At 45.8% G+C, this 22,989-nt stretch overlaps 1 protein-coding gene across 1 annotated transcript in view; it reads left to right on the top strand.

Annotated features, from left to right (window-relative positions):
* Window positions 1-22,989, top strand: part of LOC122551951 (receptor-type tyrosine-protein phosphatase-like N) — a 139,158-nt gene that overhangs the window by 6,516 nt on the left and 109,653 nt on the right. The window contains exon 3 of the mRNA XM_043694522.1: window positions 12,403-12,467. Coding sequence (XP_043550457.1) covers window positions 12,403-12,467 — 65 coding nt within the window. The remainder of the gene's footprint in view (window positions 1-12,402; window positions 12,468-22,989) is intronic.

Genomic DNA, 22,989 nt, shown 5'->3' with positions numbered 1-22,989 from the left:
CTCTCTGTGTGGAGTTTGCACATTCTCCCTGTGTCTACGTGGGTTTCCTCCCACAGTCCAAAGATGTGCAGGTCTGGTGAATTGGCCATGATAAATTGCCTGTAGTGTTAGCTGCATTAGTCAGAGGGAAATGGGTCTGGATGGGTTACTCTTGGGAGGGTCGGTGTGGACTGGTTGGGCCAAAGGGCCTGTTTCTGCACTGTAGGGAATCTAATCTAAAAAAAAATTATACATTAACCATTTAGACGAAGGAACTGAGGGCATTGTTGCTAGATTTGTAGATGATCCAAAGGTAGGTGGAGGAGCAGATAGTGTTGAGGAAGCGGGGAGGCTGCAAAAGGACTTTGACAGACGAGGAGAGTGAGCAAAGTGGCAGAGAGAATACAGTGTGGGAAAGTATGAGGTTACCTACTTTGGTAGGAAGAGTAGAGACAGACTTATTTCTAAATGGGGAAAGGCTTTGGAAATCTGAAGCACAAAGGGACTTGGGAGTCCTAGGTCAGAATTCTCTTCAGGTTAACATGCAGGTTCAGCTGGTAATTAGGAAGGCAAATGAAATGTTAATACTCATTTCAAGAGGACTAGAATACAAAAGCGGAGGTGTAATGCTGAGGCTGTATAAGGCTCTGGTCAGACTGCATTTGGAATACTGTGAGCAGTTTGTTCCCTGTGTCTAAGGAAGACTGTGCTGGCCTGGGAGGGGGATCCAGAGGAGGTTTTACAAGAATGACCCCGGGCAGGAGGGGCTTGTCGTATGAGGAGTGGTTGAGGACTCTGGGTCTGTACTCGATGGAGGTTAGAAGGATGAGGGAGGTCTGATTGAAGCTTACAGAATACTCAGAGGCCTGGATAGAGTGGATATGGGGGAGATGTTTCCATTGGTAGGAGGGACATGGACTCAAGGGCACAGCCTCAGAGTGAAGGGACAACCCTTTAGAACTGAGATAAGGAGGAATTTTTTCAACCAGAGAGTGGGGAATGTGGGGAACTCACTGCTGCAGAGGGCTGTGGAGGCCAAGTCACGGAGCGTATTTAACACAGAGGCAGGAGAATGGGGGTTGAGAAACATCTCAGTCACGATCCAATGATGGAGCAGACTGGATGGGCTGAAAGAACTTGTTCTTACATCTTATAGTCACTGACTGGGCCTGTCCCTAGTTGCCGCTTGAAACTGTGGGGGTGAGCTGTCTTCTTGAACCGCTGCAGTCCATGTACTAAAGGGAGACCCACAATGACCTTAGGGAGGGAATTCCAGGATTTAACCCAGTGACAGTGAAGGAACGATGATATATTTCTAGGTCAGAATTTGGAGGAGATCTTGTAGGGAGTGGTGTTCCCATATACCTGCTGCTCTTGTCCTTCTAGATAGAAGTGACTGTGGGTTTCGAAGGTGCTGTCTGAGGATCTTGGTGAATGTCAGTGGTGGAGGGAGTGGATGTTTGTGGATATGGTGCCAATCAAGCGGCTGCTTTATCCTGGATGGTGTTGAGCTTCTTGAGTGTTGTTGGAGCCGCACCCATCCAGGCAAGTGGGGAGTATTCCATCACACTCCTGACTTGTGTCCTGTAGATGGTGGACAGACTTTGGGAAGTGAGGAGATGAGTTACTCACCACAATGTTCCTAGCCTCTGACCTGCCGCTGTGTTTATGTGGTGAGTCCAGTTGAGTTTCTGGTCAATGATAATCCTCAAGATGTTGATAGTGGGGTAATAGTGACCTTTGAATGTCAAGGGGCAGTAGTTAGGTTGTCTTTTATTTAAGATGATTATTGCCTGGCACTTGTGTGGCATGAATGTTATTTGACACTTGTCAGCCCAACCCTGGACACTGTCCAGATCTTGTTTCGTTTGAACATGAATTGCTTCAGTATCTGAGGAGTCGCGAATGGTGCTGCACACTGTGCAATCATCGGTGAACATGCCCACGTCTGACCTTATGAAGGCGGGAAGGTCATTGATGAAGCAGCTAAAGATGGTTGGGAGCAGGATATTGAAACTGCCGACCCCAGTAACTGAATGAGTGATTATTACTTTAGGTGATCACCCTTCAATAGAATTTTGTCTGTGGTCAGAAGTGAAAGAAACGGGAAATGCTGGGTGTGGTCCCAGCGAGGCCCTCTGTAGCCATCAGAGCTGCACAGGCCAAACCCAACCCCTAACGCTATTCATAGATTCCGCACCCCACCACTGCATTTGCCTTTCGTCACATCCATGATGTCGGACTGTGACAGAGCTCGAGTTTGCACCCTGACCCTGACCCTAAACCTAACCTAACCCTGACCCTAAACCCAACTCTAACCCTGATTCTGATCCTCAACCTAACCCTAAGCCTAACCCTGACCCTGACCTTAACCCTAACCCTGACCCTAACCCTAACTCTGATCCTCAACCTAATGCTAACCCTGACCCTAACCCTGGTCCTAAACTTAAACCTAACCCTAACCCAAACCCTGACCCTAAACTTAATGCTAACCCTAACCCTGACCCAACCCTGATCCTAAACTTAACCCTGACCCTAACCCTCACTCTGATCCTCAACATAAATGCTATTCATAGATTCCGCACCCCACCACTGCATTTGCCTTTCGTCACATCCATGATGTCGGACTGTGACAGAGCTCGAGTTTGCACCCTGACCCTGACCCTAAACCTAACCTAACCCTGACCCTAAACCCAACTCTAACCCTGATTCTGATCCTCAACCTAACCCTAAGCCTAACCCTGACCCTGACCTTAACCCTAACCCTGACCCTAACCCTAACTCTGATCCTCAACCTAATGCTAACCCTGACCCTAACCCTGGTCCTAAACTTAAACCTAACCCTAACCCAAACCCTGACCCTAAACTTAACCCTAACCCTAATCCTGACCCAACCCTGATCCTAAACTTAACCCTGACCCTAACCCTCACTCTGATCCTCAACATAATGCTAACCCTGATCCTAAACTTAATGCTAACCCTGACCCTACCTAACCCTGACCCTGACCCTGACCCTAAGCCTGATCCTAAACTTAACCCTGACCCTGACCCTAAGCCTGATCCTAAACTTAACCCTAACACTGACCCTGACCCTGACCCTGACCCTAACCCTGCGATGATCCTGTTAAACACAACCTAGTCCTTTCCAGACTGGAGTCAGGCCATTCGGCCCTTGTACACTCAGCTGATGTTTATGCTCCACGTGAGTCTCTCGCTCCCCTTCTTCACCTCACCCTTTTGACCTGTCGTTTTACTCCTTTCTCTTTCATCTATGTCTATCCAGTGCTCCCTAAAATAACGTATCACCTCGTCCCTCCCCTTGGTCACACATTCCCACCGCTCTCATGGTCTACTCCTATTAATTCTAAAGATCCAACGTGGGAATGTCTGCTTATATTGTATATTGTTCCGACTTGTGTACAAAGACAGACTTACTGGGGAATGGAACCCATTTCTAATCTGGGAACTCAGCGGAGGATCATGAGGGGGCTGTTATCAGAATTGTCCAATAAGGAGAGATTGGTTCAACTGAGCTTGCATTCGTTAGCAACAATCCTGACTGTGATAACAATAACCCCTCTACACCCGAAATGTTGACTTCTCCACCTCCTGATGCCGCTTGGCTTGCTGTGTTCTTCCAGCCTCCTGCCTGTCAACTTTGGATTCCAACATCTGCATTTTTTTTTGTCTCCCACATGTGATTCCAGACTGCCCTCTGGGAAATTAGGGATGGGTAATAAATGCTGGCCTCCTCAGAAATGCCCATCTCCCATGAATGATTTTAAAATAATTGTTGGAAAGAAAGGAAAAAAATTGCAAGAAGTTTTTTGACAGTTATCCCAACAGTGTATGGACTCGAGATATTCATATGACCATACGAGCTAAAGGATGCCTGCCTTGAAGAATGATTCGGAGATGCCGGTGTTGGACTGGGGTGTACAAAGTTAAAAATCACACAACACCAGGTTACAGTCCAACAGGTTTAATTGGAAGCACTAGCTTTCGGAGCGACGCTCCTTCGTCAGGTGATAGTGATGACCTATCACCTGATGAAGGAGCGTCGCTCCGAAAGCTAGTGCTTCCAATTAAACCTGTTGGACTATAACCTGGTGTTGTGTGATATTTAACTTTGCCTTGAAGAAGTTTTCCTCCTCTTTCTCCTGATGAAGGGCTTATGCCCGAAATGTCGATTTTACTGCTCCTCGGATGCTGCCTGAACTGCTGTGCTCTTCCAGCACCACTAATCCAGAATCTGGTTTCCAGCATCTGCAGTCATTGTTTTTAGCTAATAGTTGCTATGTCCAGCCTGGGTCATTTAACACTGTAATGAGCAATGGTCAAGCACGCTGAAAACATAGAACAAAGAACATAAGTACAGCCAGAAGCTGAAGCCTCAGATTCTGAAAGTATAAGGCTAGACAATAACCTGCCTATCTTCCTTCCCACCTATCCACTCCGCCCTCCTCTCTGACCTATCACCTCCATCCCCACCCCCATTCACCTATTGTACTCTTTGCTACCTTCTCCCCAGTCCCACCCCCTCCCATTTATCTCTCCACACTCCAGGCTCACTGCCTCTATTCCTGATGAAAGGCTTTTGCCCGAAACGTTGATTTTCCTGCTCCTCGGATGCTGCCTGACCTGCTGCGCTTTTCCAGCAGCACTCTAATCTAGGCTCTGATTTCCAGCATCTGCAGTCCCCACTTTTGCCTAACAGCCATTCCTCTCAATAAACGACCCCTATCCTTCCCTGCTGACAGACAGCATGTTGCAGAGTGACGCTACACCACCAGGTCACTATAACTGGATGCAAACAAGATTGGCTCATGTCACCGTGTCCACCAACTCATCATAGATTGATTGTTTCTACGCCTTTAGATATACATGTTAAAGCGAGAAGGTGAAGTTGTCATTTATGGCTTGGATTCCAGACCAGACAACAGTGTATCTTTAAGATAATTACAGGGCATCACAACATGGTGGCATTCCATATATCCACCTCACCTCAGTCACACTCAGCATAGTACGTTCAGTCAGTCATGTTAGACAGTAATTACACATGCAAATCTGTGATATAGCAATGTGAATAGTTGGTATTGTTTATAAACTGCTGGGTATCTATCTCAACATGAATCTGATCTTTGTGGGATGTGAACATCAATTAGAGCAACATTCCGGTCATATTATACTGGCGCAAACTTGGAAATTGCTGGAGAAACTCAGCAGGTCTATGGAGAGAAGGCAGAGTTAATACTTCAAGAAGGATCACTGGTCTCAAAACGTTAACTCTGCTTCTGTCTTCCCAGATTCTGCTTTGTCTCCATGGGCCTGCTGAGTTTCTCCAACAATTTCTGATTTTGTTTCAGATTTTCAAATAATTTATTTTCCCCATAAACGCTTGATTCCCTTCCTGATTAAAATTTGTCTGTGTCAGCCCTGAATATACTTCAGTGACCCAGCCTCGCCAGCCCTCTGTGGTTAACAACTCCACAGATTCACTCCTCTCTGAGAGAAGAAATTCCTCATCTATGTCTGAAACGTTAGAATTAAAGGCCAAAATCCCTTTGCCTTCCCTATTATCCACTGGATTTGGATGGTAGGATTCGTGGATGATGATCCCCGAATCCCTCTGTGTTCCATAGCTTTCTGCAGCCTTTATCCATTTAAATAATATTCCGCTCCTCTATTCTTCCCACCAAAGTGCATATCCTCACGTTTTTCCACATTGTACTCCACCTGCGAGGTTTTTGCTCGCTCACTTAACCTGTCTATAATCTTCAGCAGCGTCTTTGTGTCATCCTCACAACTTGCTTTCCCACCTATTTTGTGTCACCTGCAGACTTGGGCAACAGTACATTCACTTTCTCATCAAAATCATTTACATTTATTGTAGATAATTGTGGCCCCTGCACTAATCCCTAATCCACTAGTTCCAAGTCATCATCCTCTCTTATCCCAGCTCTCCATCTTCTGTTAGTCAGCCAATCCTCTATCCATGTTAGTATGCTACCCTCAAAACAATGGGGTCTTATTAACCCGCCCAACATTGGGTGGCATAGTGGTTAGCACTGCTGCCTCACAGCGCCAGGGTCCCAGGTTCAATTCCAGCCTCTGGCAACCATCTGTGTGGCGTTTGCATATTCTCCCCGTGTCTGCGTGAGTTTCCTCCCACAGTCCAAAGCTGTGCAGGTCAGGTGAATTGGCCATTCTAAATTGTCCATAGTGTTAGGTGCATTAGTCAGGGGTAAATATAGGGAATGGGTCTGGGTGGGTTACTCTTTGGAGGGTCAGTGTGGACTTGTTGGGCCGAAGGGCCTGTTTCCACACTGTAGGAAATCTAACCTAATCTAAACATACGGTACCTTGTCAAATGCTTTTTGGAAATCCAAATATATCAGTTCCACCGGTTTCCTTTCATTAATCATGCTTGTTACCTCCTCAAAGAATTCAATGAAATTTCAAATTAAGGCAAAATACTGCGGATGCTGGAAATCTGAAACCAACACAGTGAATACTAATTAAACTCAGCAGGTCTGGCAGCAGCTGAAGAGAGAGAAACAGAGAGTTAACTTTTTGAGTCTAGGAATTCCCTGGCTGTTCTCTGTTTGGCTTGTCCTATAATAGTAGTGTTGTCCAGTCGAATTCATGTTGCTTGTCATCTGCGTGTGTGGCTACTAAGGATAGCTGGTCGTGTCGTTTCGTGGCTAGTTGGTGTTCATGGATGCGGATCGTTAGCTGTCTTCCTGTTTGTCCTATGTTGTATTTTGTGCAGTCCTTGCATGGGATTTTGTACTACGAAACGACACGACCAGCTATCCTTAGTAGCCACACACGCAGATGACAAACAACATGAATTCGACTGGGACAACACTACTATTATAGGACAAGCCAAACAGAGAACAGCCAGGGAATTCCTAGAGGCATGGCACTCATCCACAGATTCAATTAATAAGCACATCGACCTGGACCCAATATACCGGCCACTACAGCGGACAGCTGGAACTGACAACCGGAAGCGGCAGATTCAAACCACTATAAACACCGGAGGAAACATCACAAAAGCGCTTCACAGGAGGCTCCCAAGCACTGAGGATGTCACCTAGACAGGGGACGAAACGTCTGCAACACAAATTCCCAGCTCGGCGAACAGAACCACAACAACGAGCACCCAAGCTACATATCTTCTCACAAACTTTGATTTCCTTCCCTTTCGAATAAGGATATAACATTGGCAGTTTTCAAATCCACTAGGACTTTCCTATAATCTAAGGATTTCTGAAAGATTACTACATGAGGGATATAGATAGGGTGATAGATAATATCGATAATATATAATATAGATAATGGTAGCTGTCCTTTCCCTTGGATGGGGGTTTCAAGAGTCAGTGGCATGTTTTTGAGGTGACAGCAGATTGATTTAAAACAGGTACGAGGGGCAAATTTCTTTACACAGAGGGTGGTTGGCGTGTGGAATGAACTTCCTGAGGAAGTGATGTATGTGGGTACAATTACAATATTTAAGAGATTTTTGGATAAGTGCATGAATAGGAGAAAGTAAGGACTGCGAGTCCGAGGATACTGCCTGACCAGCACCACACTCTCGACTAAGAACATGAACAGGAAAGGTTTGGAGGGTTATGGGCCAGGAGCAGGCAGATGGGATTAGTTTAGTTTGGGATTACGGTCACCATGGACTGGATGGACCAAAGGGTCTGTGTCTGTGCTGTACAACTCTATGACTACAAATGCATCCATTATCTCTGCAGCTCCTTCCTTTTAATATCCTGGGATGCAATCCACCCAGGTCCAGGTTCCTAGCCCTTTTTGTCTAGTGATAGTTATTTCCTGCCCCTCTTTTGCCCCTTGATCACTTAATGCTTCTGGAATATCACTAGTGTCTTGTACCATGCGGGCTGATACAACCTATTTCTTAAATACCTCTGCTAGTTTCTTATTGTCCATTATTTTTTCACAGCCTTGCTCTATACAGGGTCTATGGTAACTTCTTTTAAAAAAGAAAATCAGCATCCCTACAGTGTGGGAACAGGCCCTCTAGCCAAGCAAGTCCACAACGACCCTTTGAAGAGTATCCCATCCAGACCCATTCCCCTGTATTTACCCCTGACTAATGCACCTAACACTACAGGCAATTTCCAATGGCCAATTCACCTGGCCTGCATATCTTTGGATTGTGGGAGGAAACACACACAGACAGAGGGCGAATGTGCAAACTCCACACAGACTGAGGCTGGAATTGAACCTGGGTCCCTGGCGTTGTGAAGCAGCAGTGCTAACCATTGAGCCTCCGTGCCATCCTTATTTTGGCCTCCCTCATTTTTAAAATATACTTAAACAATCTTTTCCTGTCCATCTGAATTCTGTGGGAACTGGACTCCACCCATTCAGGCTGCTTCTATTGTTCCAACTTGGAAAAAAAACCCAAAGCCTCACCTCTGTCTCAACCTTTCTTCATTAAACAAACAGGACAAAATATGCCCCTTATAGCCACAATACTGTCACAATAAGACTACTCGCATGCACAATATAAGCAGTACAGAGTGTCATCGAGATGTGCAGCACAGAAATAGAACCTTCAGTCTAACTTGTCCATGCTGACCAGATATCCAAAATTAATCTTGTCCCATTTGCCATTGCTGGGCTCATATCCCTCTAAACCCTTCCTATTCATATACCCATCTTGATACCTTTTAAATGTTGTCATCGTACCAGCCTCCACCATTTCCTCATCCCATACATGTACCACTCCCGGTGTGAAAAAGTTGCCCCTCATGTCCATTTTAAATCTTTCCCCTCTCACCCTAAACCTATGCCCTCTAGTTCTGGACTCCCCCACCCCAGGGAAAAGACTTTGTCTATTTACCCTATCCATGCCCCTCATGATTTTATAAACCTCTATAAGGTCACCCCTCAGCCTCTGACCCTCCAGAGAAAACAGCCCCAGCATATTCAGCCTCTCCCTATAGCTCAACCCCTCCAACCTTGGCAACATCCTTGTAAATCTTTTCTGAACACAGTCAGGTTTAACAACATCTTTCCCATTGGAGGGAGACCAGAATTGGAAACGGTAGACAGGGATAAATGATTCCACAGCCAATGGATCAGACTGATTATCTGCAGTCCTGCCACTTCCACTCCTGAATCGTGGTGAATATCGGCAACTCCTGCTCCCGCTGGCATTGCCAACCACAGTGAACTGTCAGTCTCTGGTTGGCTGACACCTCTCAGGTGGCATTTCCATTTCCATTTCCTCCAACTGGGCTCCCAATCCCAGGGGAGACCTGATGTTGGTCAGGATTGAGGAACCGCCCCAGAAGCGACATGCAGATATCTCCCTCGGTTTGTGACCAAAGGGTGGGTCCTTTGTCAGGCACAGCAAGTTCCACCCTCTGTCTTGACCCCCACCCTCCTTTCCTGATCCACCAACCGGTGTATGTAACCACCCCCTGTTCACCATCCCAAACCCTTTCACACATCCGGATACTTCCACAGCTTTGTATAATTTGTACCCACAGCAATAAAAACCACAAACTGTGCTTTAATATTGCTGTTTTATTGGATCTTGCTGTGTGCAACCTGGCTGTCCTCTCGTCGGCAAAGGTGCTTCGGAGATGCAAGTCTTACTTCCAGGCTCACGCACACTCACTTCTCACTAGATGTTCTCGTGCACTCACTCTCTCTCTCTCTCTCTCTGTCTCTCTCCCTTTCCCTCTGTTTGTGTCTCTCTCTCTCTCTCTCTATCTATCTATCTATCTATCTCTGTCTCTGTCTGTCTGTCTCTCTCTGTCTGTCTGTCTCTCTCTCTCCCTCTCCCTCTGTCTGGCTTTCTCTGTCTGTCTCTCTCTGTCTGTCTTTCTCCCTGTCTCTCTCCCAGGAAGAGTCTGATGCAGGAAGATTAGATGCTAGGTTGATGAAAGAATTTTCTAACTTTCAGCAACTCTCTTATTTCCAACTCTTTCTGTCATTGAGCTGCATTTTTGAAGTGTAGCTACTATTATTTTTCAGGAACAAAGGAACAGGAGAAGGCCATTCAGCCCATTGCCTCTGTAGTGCCATTTAATACATGGCTGCTCGAGCAGTTCACCCACTGTCTACCCAAAACCTTTCACGTTGCTGGTTGTCAGGAATTGATTAACCTCGACTTTAACGGTACCCAAGTCTGATCTTACTGAGACTGAGTAATGCAGCAATTGCCAATGTGCACATATCCAGGTCCTACCACATTCTCAGAGATGACATGGATTTGTTGAGAGTTAAATAAATATTGGCCAGGACACTGAGTGGAGACCATATTCTTCAAGGTCTTATTCCAGCCTTGGTGAGAGTGACCAGCCCTTGACATCAAGGCCACATTTGACTGAGTTTATCATACCGTGTGGGAACAGGCCCTTCAGCCCAACAAATCCACACCAACCCTCTGATGAGTAACCCACCCAGACCCATTCCCCCTACCCTATATCCCCTGACCTACGCACCTAGCCTATACATTCCTGAACACGATGGGCACTTTAGCACGGCCAATTCACCTGACCCGTACATCTTTGGACTGTGGGAGGAAACCAGAGCACCCGGAGGAAATCCACATGGACACGGGGAGAATGTGCAAACCCCACACAGACAGTCACCTGAGGCTGGAATCAAACCCAGGTCCCTGGTGCTGTGAGGCAGCAGTGCTAACCACAGCCACCGTGCCACCCTGAAGTAACAACGTCCACTCAACCTAGGTCGACCTCGAACCTACAATCATCTGATCCAAAGTCAAGCCCGTTATCCATTACACCACTGCCAGGAGAGTGTAGCATCAGGAAGACCAGAGCTAATGGGAAATTGGGGGGGGGGGGGGGTAGCAGGGGTTGGTGAAGGACTACATGGGTCAGAGTCATAACTTGCACAAAGGAAGATGGTAGTGGTTGTTTGAGGTTGGTGATGTCAGTGAGCTCAGTTGGCTGGACAGCTTGTCAGTGACGCAGAGTGACACCAGCATTACCGAGTTAGTTCCTGTACTGGTTGAGTTCCCCACCAAGGCATTAACATCTCAACCTCATTCCTCAGCTGAGGCATAGGGACCCTCAGCTTCAACTCAAATTGTCTCATTCTAATGAGGGAACAATGGTTTGATGGACAGCAATGACTTTCACCTTCACAGAACCTCGTTACAGGAGATCCTCAGGGTAGAGTCCTAGGCCCAACCATCTTCAGCTGCTTCATCAATGACCTTCCCTCTGTCATAAGGTCAGAAGCGGGGATGTTTGCTGATGATTGCACAATGTTCAGCACCTTTCGTGACTCAGGTATTGAAGCAACCTGTGCCTAAATACGTCAAGATCTGGACAATATTGAGGTTTGGGCTGACAAGTGGCAAGCAATATTTGTGCACACAAATGCAATGACCATTTTCAGGATGAGAGAATTTATCCAACAATCCTTGACATTCAATGGTGTTACCATCACTGATTCCCCCGCTATCAACATCCCGGGGGTTACCATTGACCAGAAACTCAACTGGACTCACCACATAAAAAGGGTGGCTACCAGAGCAGTTCAGAGGCGAGGAATACTGTGGTGAGTAACTCACCTCCTGACTCCCTAAAGCCTGTCCACCATCTACAAGGCACAAGTCAGGTGTGTGATGGAATACTCCCCACTTGCCCTGGATGGGTGCTGTTCCAACAACACTCAAGAAGCTTGATACCATCCAGGACAAAGCAGCCGCTTGATCGGCACCACATCCATAAACATCCACTCCCTCCACCACCAACACTCAGTAGCAGCAGTGTGTACCATCTACAAGATGCCCTGCAGAAATTCACCAAAGATACAGAGGTTTATAAAATCATGAGGGGCATGGATAGGATAAATAGACAAGGTCTTTTCTCTGGGACGGGTGAGCCCTGAACTAGCGGGCATAGGTTTAGGGTGAGGGGGAAAGATATAAAAGGGACCTAAGGAGCAACTTTTTCACACAGAGGGTGGTACGTGTATGGAATGAGCTGCCAGAGGAAGTGGTGGAGACTGGTACAATTGCAGCATTTAAAAGGTATTTGGATGGGTATACGAATAGGAAGGGTTTGGAGGGATATGGGTCAGGTGCTGGCACATGGGACTAGATTGGTTTGGGCTATCTGGTCGGCATGGATGGGTTGGACTGAAGGGTCTGTTTCCATGCTGTACATCTCTATGACTCTGATGTCTTGTGGTGTGACATTGGAAGGTCAGTCTGGTTTGTGAAGAGCTGAAATAATTATTGAACAGTGTATGTTGTGAGTGTGTATGGATGGATAATTCCTCCTAGTGGTGGCTTTGCATGGTCCTTTACACAGTATAGGTGTGTACCCCCTTGTGTCACTGGGTGTGCAATAACTCCCGCCGCTATACAAAAATACTTTTCCTCTTGCTCTCTTTCAGTTGCCAGCAAGACAAAGCTTGAGGCTGAGACTGGTTTGAAGATTGTGCAGGCTGGTGTGGGTGAGGTAAGTGACTGAAGCACCATTCGTCAGTTTCCCCGTGGCTTTGGGACATCACGGTTTGAGGCAGTGTGTGTGGAACGGTAAGTCAAACAAGCCAACAATGCTCACCAGAGACCCATGTAATTATACCATCCCTCCCTTCCTACAGTGTGACACTGTGGCTTGTTAGTAATGTTGTTAGGCTTGTAATCCTGAGACCCAGGTTGATGCACTGGGGGCATGGGTTCAAATCCAACTAGGACTGCTGTGGAATTTAAATTCAATATTTTACAAATCTGGAAATGAAAGCTCTCACGATGATCAATGCTGGCTATTATTAATTGTCTTCAAGAAAGTATCTGATTCCTGTTGATGAAGGCAATCTGCTAGGTGTGTCAGTCATCCTTTAACCAAATTAAAAAAAATACCCCCTATTAGATATTCCTTGACGTGGCTCAGTGGTTAGCATTGCTGCCTCACAGCACCAGGGACCCGGGTTTGATTCCAGCCTTAGGCAACTGTCTGTGTGGAGTTTGCACATTCTCCCCGTGTCTGCGTGGGCGTGCTTTAGTTTCCTCCCACAGTCCAAAGATTTGCAGGTCAGGTGAATTGCCCATAGTGATAGGTGCATTAGTCAGACACAAACACACACACACTCACAGACTCACACAAACACACTCACTCATTCTCATTCACAAACACACACACACTCACAAACTCATTCATATTCACAAACACACATGCGTACACTCTTTCTCTCTCTGTGTGTGTCTCTCTCTCACACACACATCTCACACGCACACAGACTCAACACACACACTGACTTATGCAGACACACTCATTCACACACAGACTCACATGCACACTCACTCCCTCGCTCACTCCCTCACTCTCATTCACTCTCTCCGACTCACACACCCACTCACACACTCTCACTCTCACGCACTCCCTCTCTCACATACTCTCCCTTTCACACTCAACCACTCTCACTCACACAGATTTAAATACACAGTACACTCGCAGACACACAGACGCACACATATCCGAGTTTAGTCACTGAAACAGTTTGGTCTCTGAGAAAGTTGGCATGAACCATGACACGAGGCAGATTTACAAGGCAGTTACTTAACAGCCCATAAAACATGCAAGGCTGGCTCGCATTCAATAGCTGCTTGTCTTTGTCTTTCCAGATCCCCTCCTTCCCCATTGAGTTTACTAATTGGGGAGGTGTTACAGTTCAAAGGCAGTGACCTTCTGTAAGGAGAAGAAAGCACTGTTTATGTTCAATTCACCAATTCCTCTCTTTGTTCCAAGACAGCATTGAGTTCCTGTGGAAGTATTGCTCACGTACACCATCTGATGCTTAAAGAGCTCTTTAGAGTGAGAAAATAGACCATTTTATTACAACCACATTTCACCTTTATTGTAGGATTGACATCCACTTATCTGGTACTTTAACATAATATTAATGTCCCAAGTCACTTCACCAAAACAGTACACAGTGCACGGTGGTTCAGTGGTTAGCACTGCTGCCTCACAGCACTAGGGACCCGGGTTCAATTCCTGCCTCAGGCGACTGTGTGGAGTTTGCACATTCTCCCCGTGTCTGCGTGGGTTTCTTCCGGATGCTCCGGTTTCCTCCCACAGTCCAAAGATGTGCAGGTCAGGTGAATTGGCCATGCTAAATTGTCCATAGTGTTAGGTGTAGGGGAATGGGTCTGGGTAGTTGCTCTTCGGAGGGTCGGTGTGGACTTGTTGGGCCGAAGGGCCTGCTTCCGCACTGTAGGGAATTAATCTAATCAAAATCTGAGACAAATGCACATTGAGTCATTGTGTCACAGAATAACATTAGTCCATGCTGACTCTCTACAGTCAGTCCTATTCCCCTATTCTATACCAGCGTGATCTCCCACTTCTATACCATAAGATATAGGAGCAGAAGGGGACCATTCAGCCCAGCAAACTGGGGCTGCCATTCAAAAGGAATCAGGCTGATCCAGTCATCCTCAATTCAACTTTCCTGCCTTTTCCACAGTCTTTGATTCTTTTACAGATTAACGAGATATCTCAGCCTTGAATATATTTTCAAAAATCACACGACATTGGGTTACAGTCCAATAGGTTTGTTTGAAAGCACAAGCTTGCTGAGGCAGTTGGCCTGAGGAAGGAGTGAGCGCTCCAAAAGCTTGTGATTTCAAATGGACCTGTTGGACTATAACCCAGTGTCATATGATTTTTGATTTTGTCCAACACTGGCACCTCAACATCTTGAATATAATTTAACAGCCCAGCCTCAACAGCCCTCTGGCTAAAGAATTCCATAGATTCACTCCGCTCTGGAAGAAGAAATTCCTCCTCATCTCTGTCTTCAATGTGTCACTCCTTATTTTGAGATGACCCCCTCTGGTCCTAGACTGTCCCACAAAGGGAAGCAACCTCTCAACATAGAGTCATGGAGTCATACAGATGTACAGCACAGAAACAGACCCTTCGGTCCAACATGTCCATGCCAACCCGATATCCTAATCTAATCTAGTCCCATTTGCCAGCATTTGGCCCATATCCCTCTAAACCCTTCCTATTCATATATCCATCCAGATGCTTTTTAAATGTTATAATTGTACCAGCCTCCACCACTTCCTCTGGCACCTCATTCCAAACGCGCACCACCCTTTGCGTGAAAAAGTTGTCCCTGAGGTCCCTTTTAAATCTTTCCCCTCTCACCCTAAACCTATGCCCTCTAGTTTTGGACTAGACAACCCCAGGGAAAAGACCTTGTCTATTTATCCTATCCATGCCCCTCATGATTTTATAAACCTCTATAAGGTCACCCTCAGCCTCCGACGCTCTAGGGAAAATAGCTCCAGCCTGTTCAGCCTCTCCCTGTAGCTCAAACCCTGCATCCCTGGCAACATCCTTGTAAATCTTTTCTGAACCCTTTCAAGTTTTACAACATCCTTCCAATAGGAAGGAGACCAGAATTGCACACAGTATTCCAACAGTAGCCTAACCAATGTCCTATACAGCTGCAAATTGACCTCCCAACCCCTATACTCAGTGCACTGACCAATAAAGGAAAGCATACCAAACACCTTCCTCGCTATCCTATCTACCTGCGACTCTACTTTCAAGGAGCTATGAACCTCCACTCCAAGGTCTCTTTGTTCAGCAACACTCATCTCCCCTCTCAAGTCCCTGAGAATCCTGTTTGTTTCAATAAGGTCACCTCTCATTCCTCTAAACTCCAATGAGCCCAACCTACTCAACCTCTCCTCATAAGAGAATCCCTCCGTGCCCAGGATCAGCTGAGTGAACCTCCTCTGGACTGCCTCCAATGCCAGTCTACCTTTCCTTAGATAAGGGATCAAGACTGTTCACAGTATTCCAGCTATGACAATAGACAATGGATTAGCGCATAGTATGGTTCGAGCAAAGCCTCCCTAGTTTTATACCCTTTGAAATAAAGGCCAAAATTCCATTTGCCTTCCTCATTACCTGCTAAATTTGGATGCTATAGGCACAAGGTCCCCCCCCCCCCCCCCCCCACCCCACTTTGTTCCATAGCTTCCTGCAGTCTTTCTTCATTTAAATAATATCCAGCTTCTCTAGCCTTCCTGCCAAAGTTCATAGCTTAGATTAGAGTGGTGCTGGAAGAGCACAGCAGTTCAGGCAGCATCCGAGAAGCAGTAAAATCGACGTTTTGGGCAAAAGCACTTCATCAGGAATACAGGCAGAGAGCCTGAAGGGTGGAGAGATAAATGAGAGGAGGATGGGGCTGGGGAGAAAGTAGCATAGAGTACAATAGATGAGTGGGGGAGGGGATGAAGGTGATAGGCCAGGGAGGAGGGTGGAGTGGATAGATTCATAACCTTACATTTTCCCATGTTATAAAAGGCTGTATCCCGGTAGTCCTACAAGTTTAGTTCCCTCAAGTACACATCCAATAGGATTCGTTGAGGTTTCGGTCTCATGGTTTTTTTCTCTGGACTAAATAATCCAGAGATCCAGGTAATGTTCTGGGCGACCTGCTCCAAATCTCCACCATGACAAACGGTCGAATTTGAATTCAATATATATCTGGAATTAAGGATCTAATGATGACTGTGAAACAATTTCTGGAAAAGCCCATCTGGTTCATTAATGTCCTTTAGGGAAGGAAGCTGCCATCTTTACCTGGTCTGGTTTACATGTGACTCCAGACCAACAGCAATGGGTTTGAGCCTTAACTGCCCACTGGATAATTAGAGATGGGCAATAAATGCTGGCCTAGCCAGTGACAGCCTCATCCTGAAGGAATTTTTAAAAATCCTTTTGAAATTATTGATTGTGATCATTACTTTAATGAACATAATTACACAGCAGAGATGATAGGAGGGAACATCTTCTGGAACCGTATGGTCTCAGCCTCCAGTTCCAGGTGATCTGACATCAGTATAACAAAGTTGTTTAACACCCATCCTCAGCAGCTGGTTTTAGAGTGAACCTATGATTAACCCTATACTCGGTGAGGGGTGGAGGGATTTGAAAGTGACAATGAGGATTTCAAAATTAAGGCAGCACTGAGCCAGGAGCCAATGTAGCTCAGTAGGCACAGGGGAGCGGTAAATAGTACAAGGTAGAACACAAGCAGCAGAGTTTTGAATGATCTGGAGGGTAGAATGTGTGGGAGCACCTCCAGCATTTTGGAATATTCCAGTCCAGAGGCAGCTCATGGGATATGTTGTAAAGTGGGTTCTTTAGTCATTGACAATGGTCCAAGTGGGTGATGATATGAAGGCTGCCCTGCAACAGTTGCACCGAAAAGAACACAATTGTGTACGATATTCCCAAACTTCTCACTCTGAAAGGACAGTCGGCAATGGCATGGCTACCTCAGGGTGAAGACTGGCAGGTGCTCATTGAGAGGAGACTGCTGTAGGCTGAGGGGAACCCAGTCTCTTTCGTGATACCTTCTGGACGCAAGAGAGAATTTGAGACAGAAACCTTTCCTGAGCGGTTGAATGAACACCATCAAAGATGGCCTGAGGAGTTGCCTCCCTTTAAATGCAGTCACAGGACAGCGCCATTTTGGTGTTCTCATGCCACACTCTCAAATTTAGGTTGAAGAGGGGTGTGAACCATCACGAAGAGTGCTGATTCACTCTGACAAAAGGCTTGCACAAGGATGGGTACAAATCTCTTCAGAGATTGCCATGGTAAATGGTCGTTAGAATGTGAGGGTTAAATAGTTTTTTATATCAGTAAGCAAATCTCCAGATGAGTCTGGTTCGGCCCCACATGGAGTACTGTGAGCAGATCAGGGCACTACACCTCAGGAAGGATATATTGGCCTTGGAGAGAGAACAGTCTAGGTTTATAAGAATGATACCTGGACTTCAGGTTAAGTTATGAGGAGAGATTGTACAAATTAGGCCTTTTTTTTTCTAGAATTTAGAAGGTTAAGGGGTGATCTGATTCAAGTCTTCAAGATATTAACAGGACAAGACAAGGTACATAAAGATAAATTATTAACCAAAACAACTATGTGGTCAATCATTAAAATGACCAACATTTAAATAGTACTCACCTCTGATTTTTGCTGCTCTCTTCACTCACAACTGGAGAGTGATCACAAATCTGATCAAATGTTTGGAAACACTTTGTATGTTCTTCACTGAATGACATCCAGTCTTCTTGGAATGGAACTGCAGGAGCTGGAGAAAGCTGTGGGAACATCTTCAGAAATTGCCTCAGTGCAGGCAAGGTCTTACTCCTGGGCTTGGCTGATATAATTCCTCACAAAATGGAATGGAATCATCACCTGGGCTGGAACATTTGGAAGGCATGGTGGAGAACCTTGCTGGGTAACTTAGCTACAGGTGAACTTGCTGTGTGCAAATTGACAGTTCCATTCCTGATGAAAGATTTATGCCCAAAACTTTGATTCACTTGCTCCTTGGATGCTGCCTGATCTACTGTGCTTTTCCAGCACCACACTCTCAACTCTGATCTCCAGTATCACGTTTGCCGAGTTGATTTTCACCTTCCTGCAAAGCCTCTTCCACGGATGCCTACCTTGAAGAAGTTCTCCTCCTCTCTCTACAAGGACCTCAGTGAGTCTCTCTCTCACTGCACCCCCAGCTCATCTCCTCTGCCCTGAAGCTCTTCAGGCAAAGATTCCTGAAGAAGGGTTTTTGCCTGAAACATTGATTCTCCTGCTCCTCGGATGCTGCCTGACCTGCTGCGCTTTTCCAGCACCACACCTTTTGACTCTGATCTCCAGCATCTGCAGTCCTCACTTTCTCCTGGATAAATCAGCCGATTGTCGGAAATCTGGTTCACCAATGCCTTTAGTAACGGAACTCTGCCATCCTGACCTGGTCTGGCCTGCATGTGACTCCAGACCCACAGCAATGTGGTTAACTCTTAACAGCCCTCTGAGGCAATTAGGGATTGGCAATAATTGCTGGCCTGGATGTCCCGTGAATGAAAAGAAACAGTTGCAGTATATTATCTCAGTCTGATCTGAATCTAAATTCCTGAATCTCTCTCTACTCTACTACATTATTATATTTTCTCTTTATGTGAAGTATACTTATCACTTTGTAATCTTTTTTTTAAATCAATTTTGACCTATTGCTGCTGAACCTGTCAGGTTCCAACTCACCCTTGTCCGGATATGGCTCCTCCAGTCTTTGATACTATTCTATTGCCTGCGAAAACTTTCCAAACGCTTCTCACTTTTCAAAGAAAATCCTTATTTCAGGTTTACGTTTTGAATGTATCTTAGCATGGAATAATAAGACACACCCATTCTGTAGAGTGTACTGGTCACAGTCCTGGTATGGACGAAAAGTCCAAGGAGTTTGGCTTAATAAAGACTGCAAGAACTGTGGATGCTAAATTATCATAAACAAGTACAGAAGTTGCTGGAAAAGCTCAGTGCATCTGGCAGCATCTGTGACTGAAGTCGGAGTTAACGTTTCAGGTCTAGTGACCCTTCCTCAGAACCTGGCTTTATGTTCCATTATGTTTCCTTAACCTTTAATACACTTGCCTAGCAACAATCTACCATGGGGAGGTGGAGGTCTTGTAGTAACCTCGTTGCCCTGGTAATCGAAAGGTCTCCATAAATGTTCTGGGACTGTGGGTTCAAATCCCATCGTGACAAATGGTCAAATTTAAATTCAATTCATAAAACATGGAACTGAGAGGTGGTGACTTTGAAACGATCATTGATAGTTGTTAAAAATGAAAGTTTTGCTCTACTCATGTCCTTTTGGGAAGAAAATCTGCTGGGCATGTCTGACTTACATATGACTCCAGACCCACATTGTGTCATTGTGGCTGACTCTTAACTATTCTGGACAATTAGAGACGGGCAATAAGTGCTGGCCTAGCCAGTGACACCCTCATCCCAAAAAAGGACAGAGACAAAGCCTCCAGGTGAAAAATGGGGATTGGAAGGGCATTTGGTGATCTACCTGGAGAGAAAAAAAACATGTCGTGAATCACCTGGATCAGATTTCAGGGCTAACTCTCCCTTGGCCTGGATAACCCCACAACCTCACTGAAGAGGAAAGGGGAAGAAAATAGCAATCCACCTTGGGTAAGGAAAGGGAATCAACCTTCATTTTTAAAGTTAAAAATCACACGACACCAGGTTGTAGCCCATCAGGTTTATTTGGAAGCACTAGCTTTCGGAGCGCTGCTCCTTCATCAGCCAGCTAGTGGGGCAGGATCATAGGACACAGAATGTATAACAAAAGATCATAGTGTCATACAACTGATGCAATATATTGAACAAACAGAGACTGCTGTTAAGTCTTTAATCACTTCAAATAGGATGCAGGTTTTGATTGATTAATATGTAAATCCCAGAACTTCTTTCAAGCCACAGTCCCAAGATAACTTAAGGTTTTATTAGTGTAACAGAAAAGGTGACATCTCAGCTCATACAATGCATCTCAGAGCTGAGATGTCACCTTTCTCTTAATATTGATAAAATCTTAAGTTATCTCAGGAATGTGACTTGAAAGAAATTCTGGGATTTTCATATTAATCAATCAAAACCTGCATCCCCATTCTAAGTGATTGAAGACTTAATCTCTTCAAAGATGTGCCCAATGTCATACCTGATGAAGAGCTTATGTTTGAAACATCAACTCTCCTGCTCCTTGGATGCAGCCAGACCTGCTGCGCTTTTCCAGCAACACATTTTCAGGTCCGATCTCCAGCATCTGCAGTCCTCACTTTCTCCTGCTCCTGGGATGCTGCCTGACCAGCTGTACTTGTCCAGCACCACACTTTTTGACTCTGACCTCCAGCATCTGCATCCTCCCTTTCTCTTGGTATCAGATCACAGCCATCGAAGAGCCGCATCCTTGGGCATCCAAAGGTCACACTCACTGATTGGATGCAATCCTGAATCTGCACATCAATGTCAGCCTTAGATGAGGGGTAGCTTCCCTGCGAAGGGAAATCATCCACTTTTGAGAGGATTTCTCCGTTGATCTGAACCAACGATGGACCGGAACTTGACCAAGGAGAGATTGGTAAAGTTCCACAAGTCATTTGTTTCTTGGATTTCATCCAGAAGAGGTTGAATCATTTTCTGTGCATCCTGTCAACCGTGTCCACAACCACCGAGAAGTTGGTCTTCAGACACGAGGAAGCAGGCAGAGTGATCCCAGCTTTGGTTATCATACAGCAGGCTCCCTGGGAAGGCAGAGTCATGTCGCTACTCAGTTCATTCCGATCGAGTGGATTATTGTGAAGTTGAAACAACGGCCTGAACGTCAAAGCAGATTTGGAAGGAGACTTGAAAAGGATGACGTGTTCATGACTGTGGGGAAGGAGCAGAGGGGTGTGGATAGCTTGTTTAATCAGATGGCACAAGCTGGATATGCTGAGTGGGCTCTTCCTGTGTAAACCTGTGACCATGAAGTGACAGTTTGCTGGGGATCAGACTCAGCAAAGCGGGCAGTGAATCAATATCCCAGTTTGGAAGGGTCTTGTGGAGAGTGGCATTGTCCTTACCTCTGGTCCTAAATGCTTGGGTTCAAGACCCACCTGCTCTAGAGGCACATTGACACCCCTGGTCGGATTGATTCAAAGTATCTGTAACCCAGTACACAGCAGAGCCTCTGCAAACTGATGGCAAGGCAGATACATGTCAGTCAGTGGCTCGTTCCCATCGAGTGGACTCCCGAACAGCCTGCCTGAACCGGATTCCTTTCAGTAAGGTGAGATGTGTTAAGGAAACACTCACTTCCCTTGTTTTGGGCTCTGAGGAGAGCTCCATTTCTTGATCGACCTGAAAGATAAACTCCTTGAGTTCAGAGCCTGTGGGGAACTTGGTCTTGCTACAGGCTGGACATATTACAGTCAGATGGGTGCAGGATTAATTGTTAATTTTATATCTGAGATAGATACATTTTTGTGAAGCAAAGATATTAAGGGTCCTGATGAAGGATCCTGATCCGAAAAGTCGATTCTCCTGTTCTTCTGACACTGCCTGACCTGCTGTGGTTTCCCAGCTCCACATTTTGTCAACAAAGGTATGAGGGGATATCAGCCCCAAAAGCAGGTTAGGCTGCAGATCAGCCATGATCTCATTGAATGGTGGAACAGACTTGGGGGGCTGAATGGCCTTTCCTGTTCCTATGTTGCTATACCTTGTTCAGCTTCTGGATGTAGGTTTGCTCGTTGAGCTGGAAGGTTCGTTTTCAGACGTTGTGACACCATACTAGGTAACATCTTCAGTGAGCCTCTGGTGAAGCGCTGGTGTTATGACCTGCTTTCTATTTATGTTTAGGTTTCCTTGGGTCAGTGGTATCATTTCTGGTGGTGATGTCATTTCCAGTGGTGATGCCATTTCCTGTTCTTTTTCTCAGAGGGTGGTAAATGGGGGTCAAGTCGATGTGTTTCCCCAACTGTAACTCTATCAACAAACACATCGACTTGGACCCCATCTACCACCCTCGGAGAAAAAAAAGGAAATGACATCACCACAGGAAATGACATCACCAACCCTAGGACACCTAAACACATAAATAGATCATAACACCAGTGCTTTACTGGAGGCGTACTGATTATGTTACCGAGTATGGTGATGAAATTTCTGAAAATGAACCTTCTAGCTCAGTGAGCAAACTTGCATCCAGAACCAGAAAAAATCTTCTCCAAATTCTGTAACTCTGTTCAGCCCATCCCCCTATCTCTCCACGCTCCAGGCTCACTGCCTTTATTCCTGATGAAGGGCTTTTGCCCGAAATGTCGATTTTGCTGCTCCTTGGATGCTGCCTGAATTGCTGTGCTCTTCCAGCACCACTAATCCAGAATCAGGTTTCCAGCATCTGTAGTCATTGTTTTTACCAGGTATTTCGTAGCCAGCTGAAGGACCCAGCCGTTAAATGGTAGCACCTGTGTTGTGGAGACTATTGCTGTAAAATGAGACCTTGGGACAGAGTCAGATGGAAGGAAACAAAAGAAGAGACTCCGGGCAGCCAAAGTCTTGTGGTTAGGAGACTCCTAGCAGTCTGGGCCTGGCAGAAACCTTCAGGAG

This window comes from Chiloscyllium plagiosum, chromosome 7 (genome assembly GCF_004010195.1).
Source record: "Chiloscyllium plagiosum isolate BGI_BamShark_2017 chromosome 7, ASM401019v2, whole genome shotgun sequence".
Classification (NCBI taxonomy): Eukaryota; Metazoa; Chordata; class Chondrichthyes; order Orectolobiformes; family Hemiscylliidae; genus Chiloscyllium; species Chiloscyllium plagiosum.
Note: the sequence above shows the minus strand (reverse complement) of the source record. Positions and strands in the feature narration are given on the sequence as shown.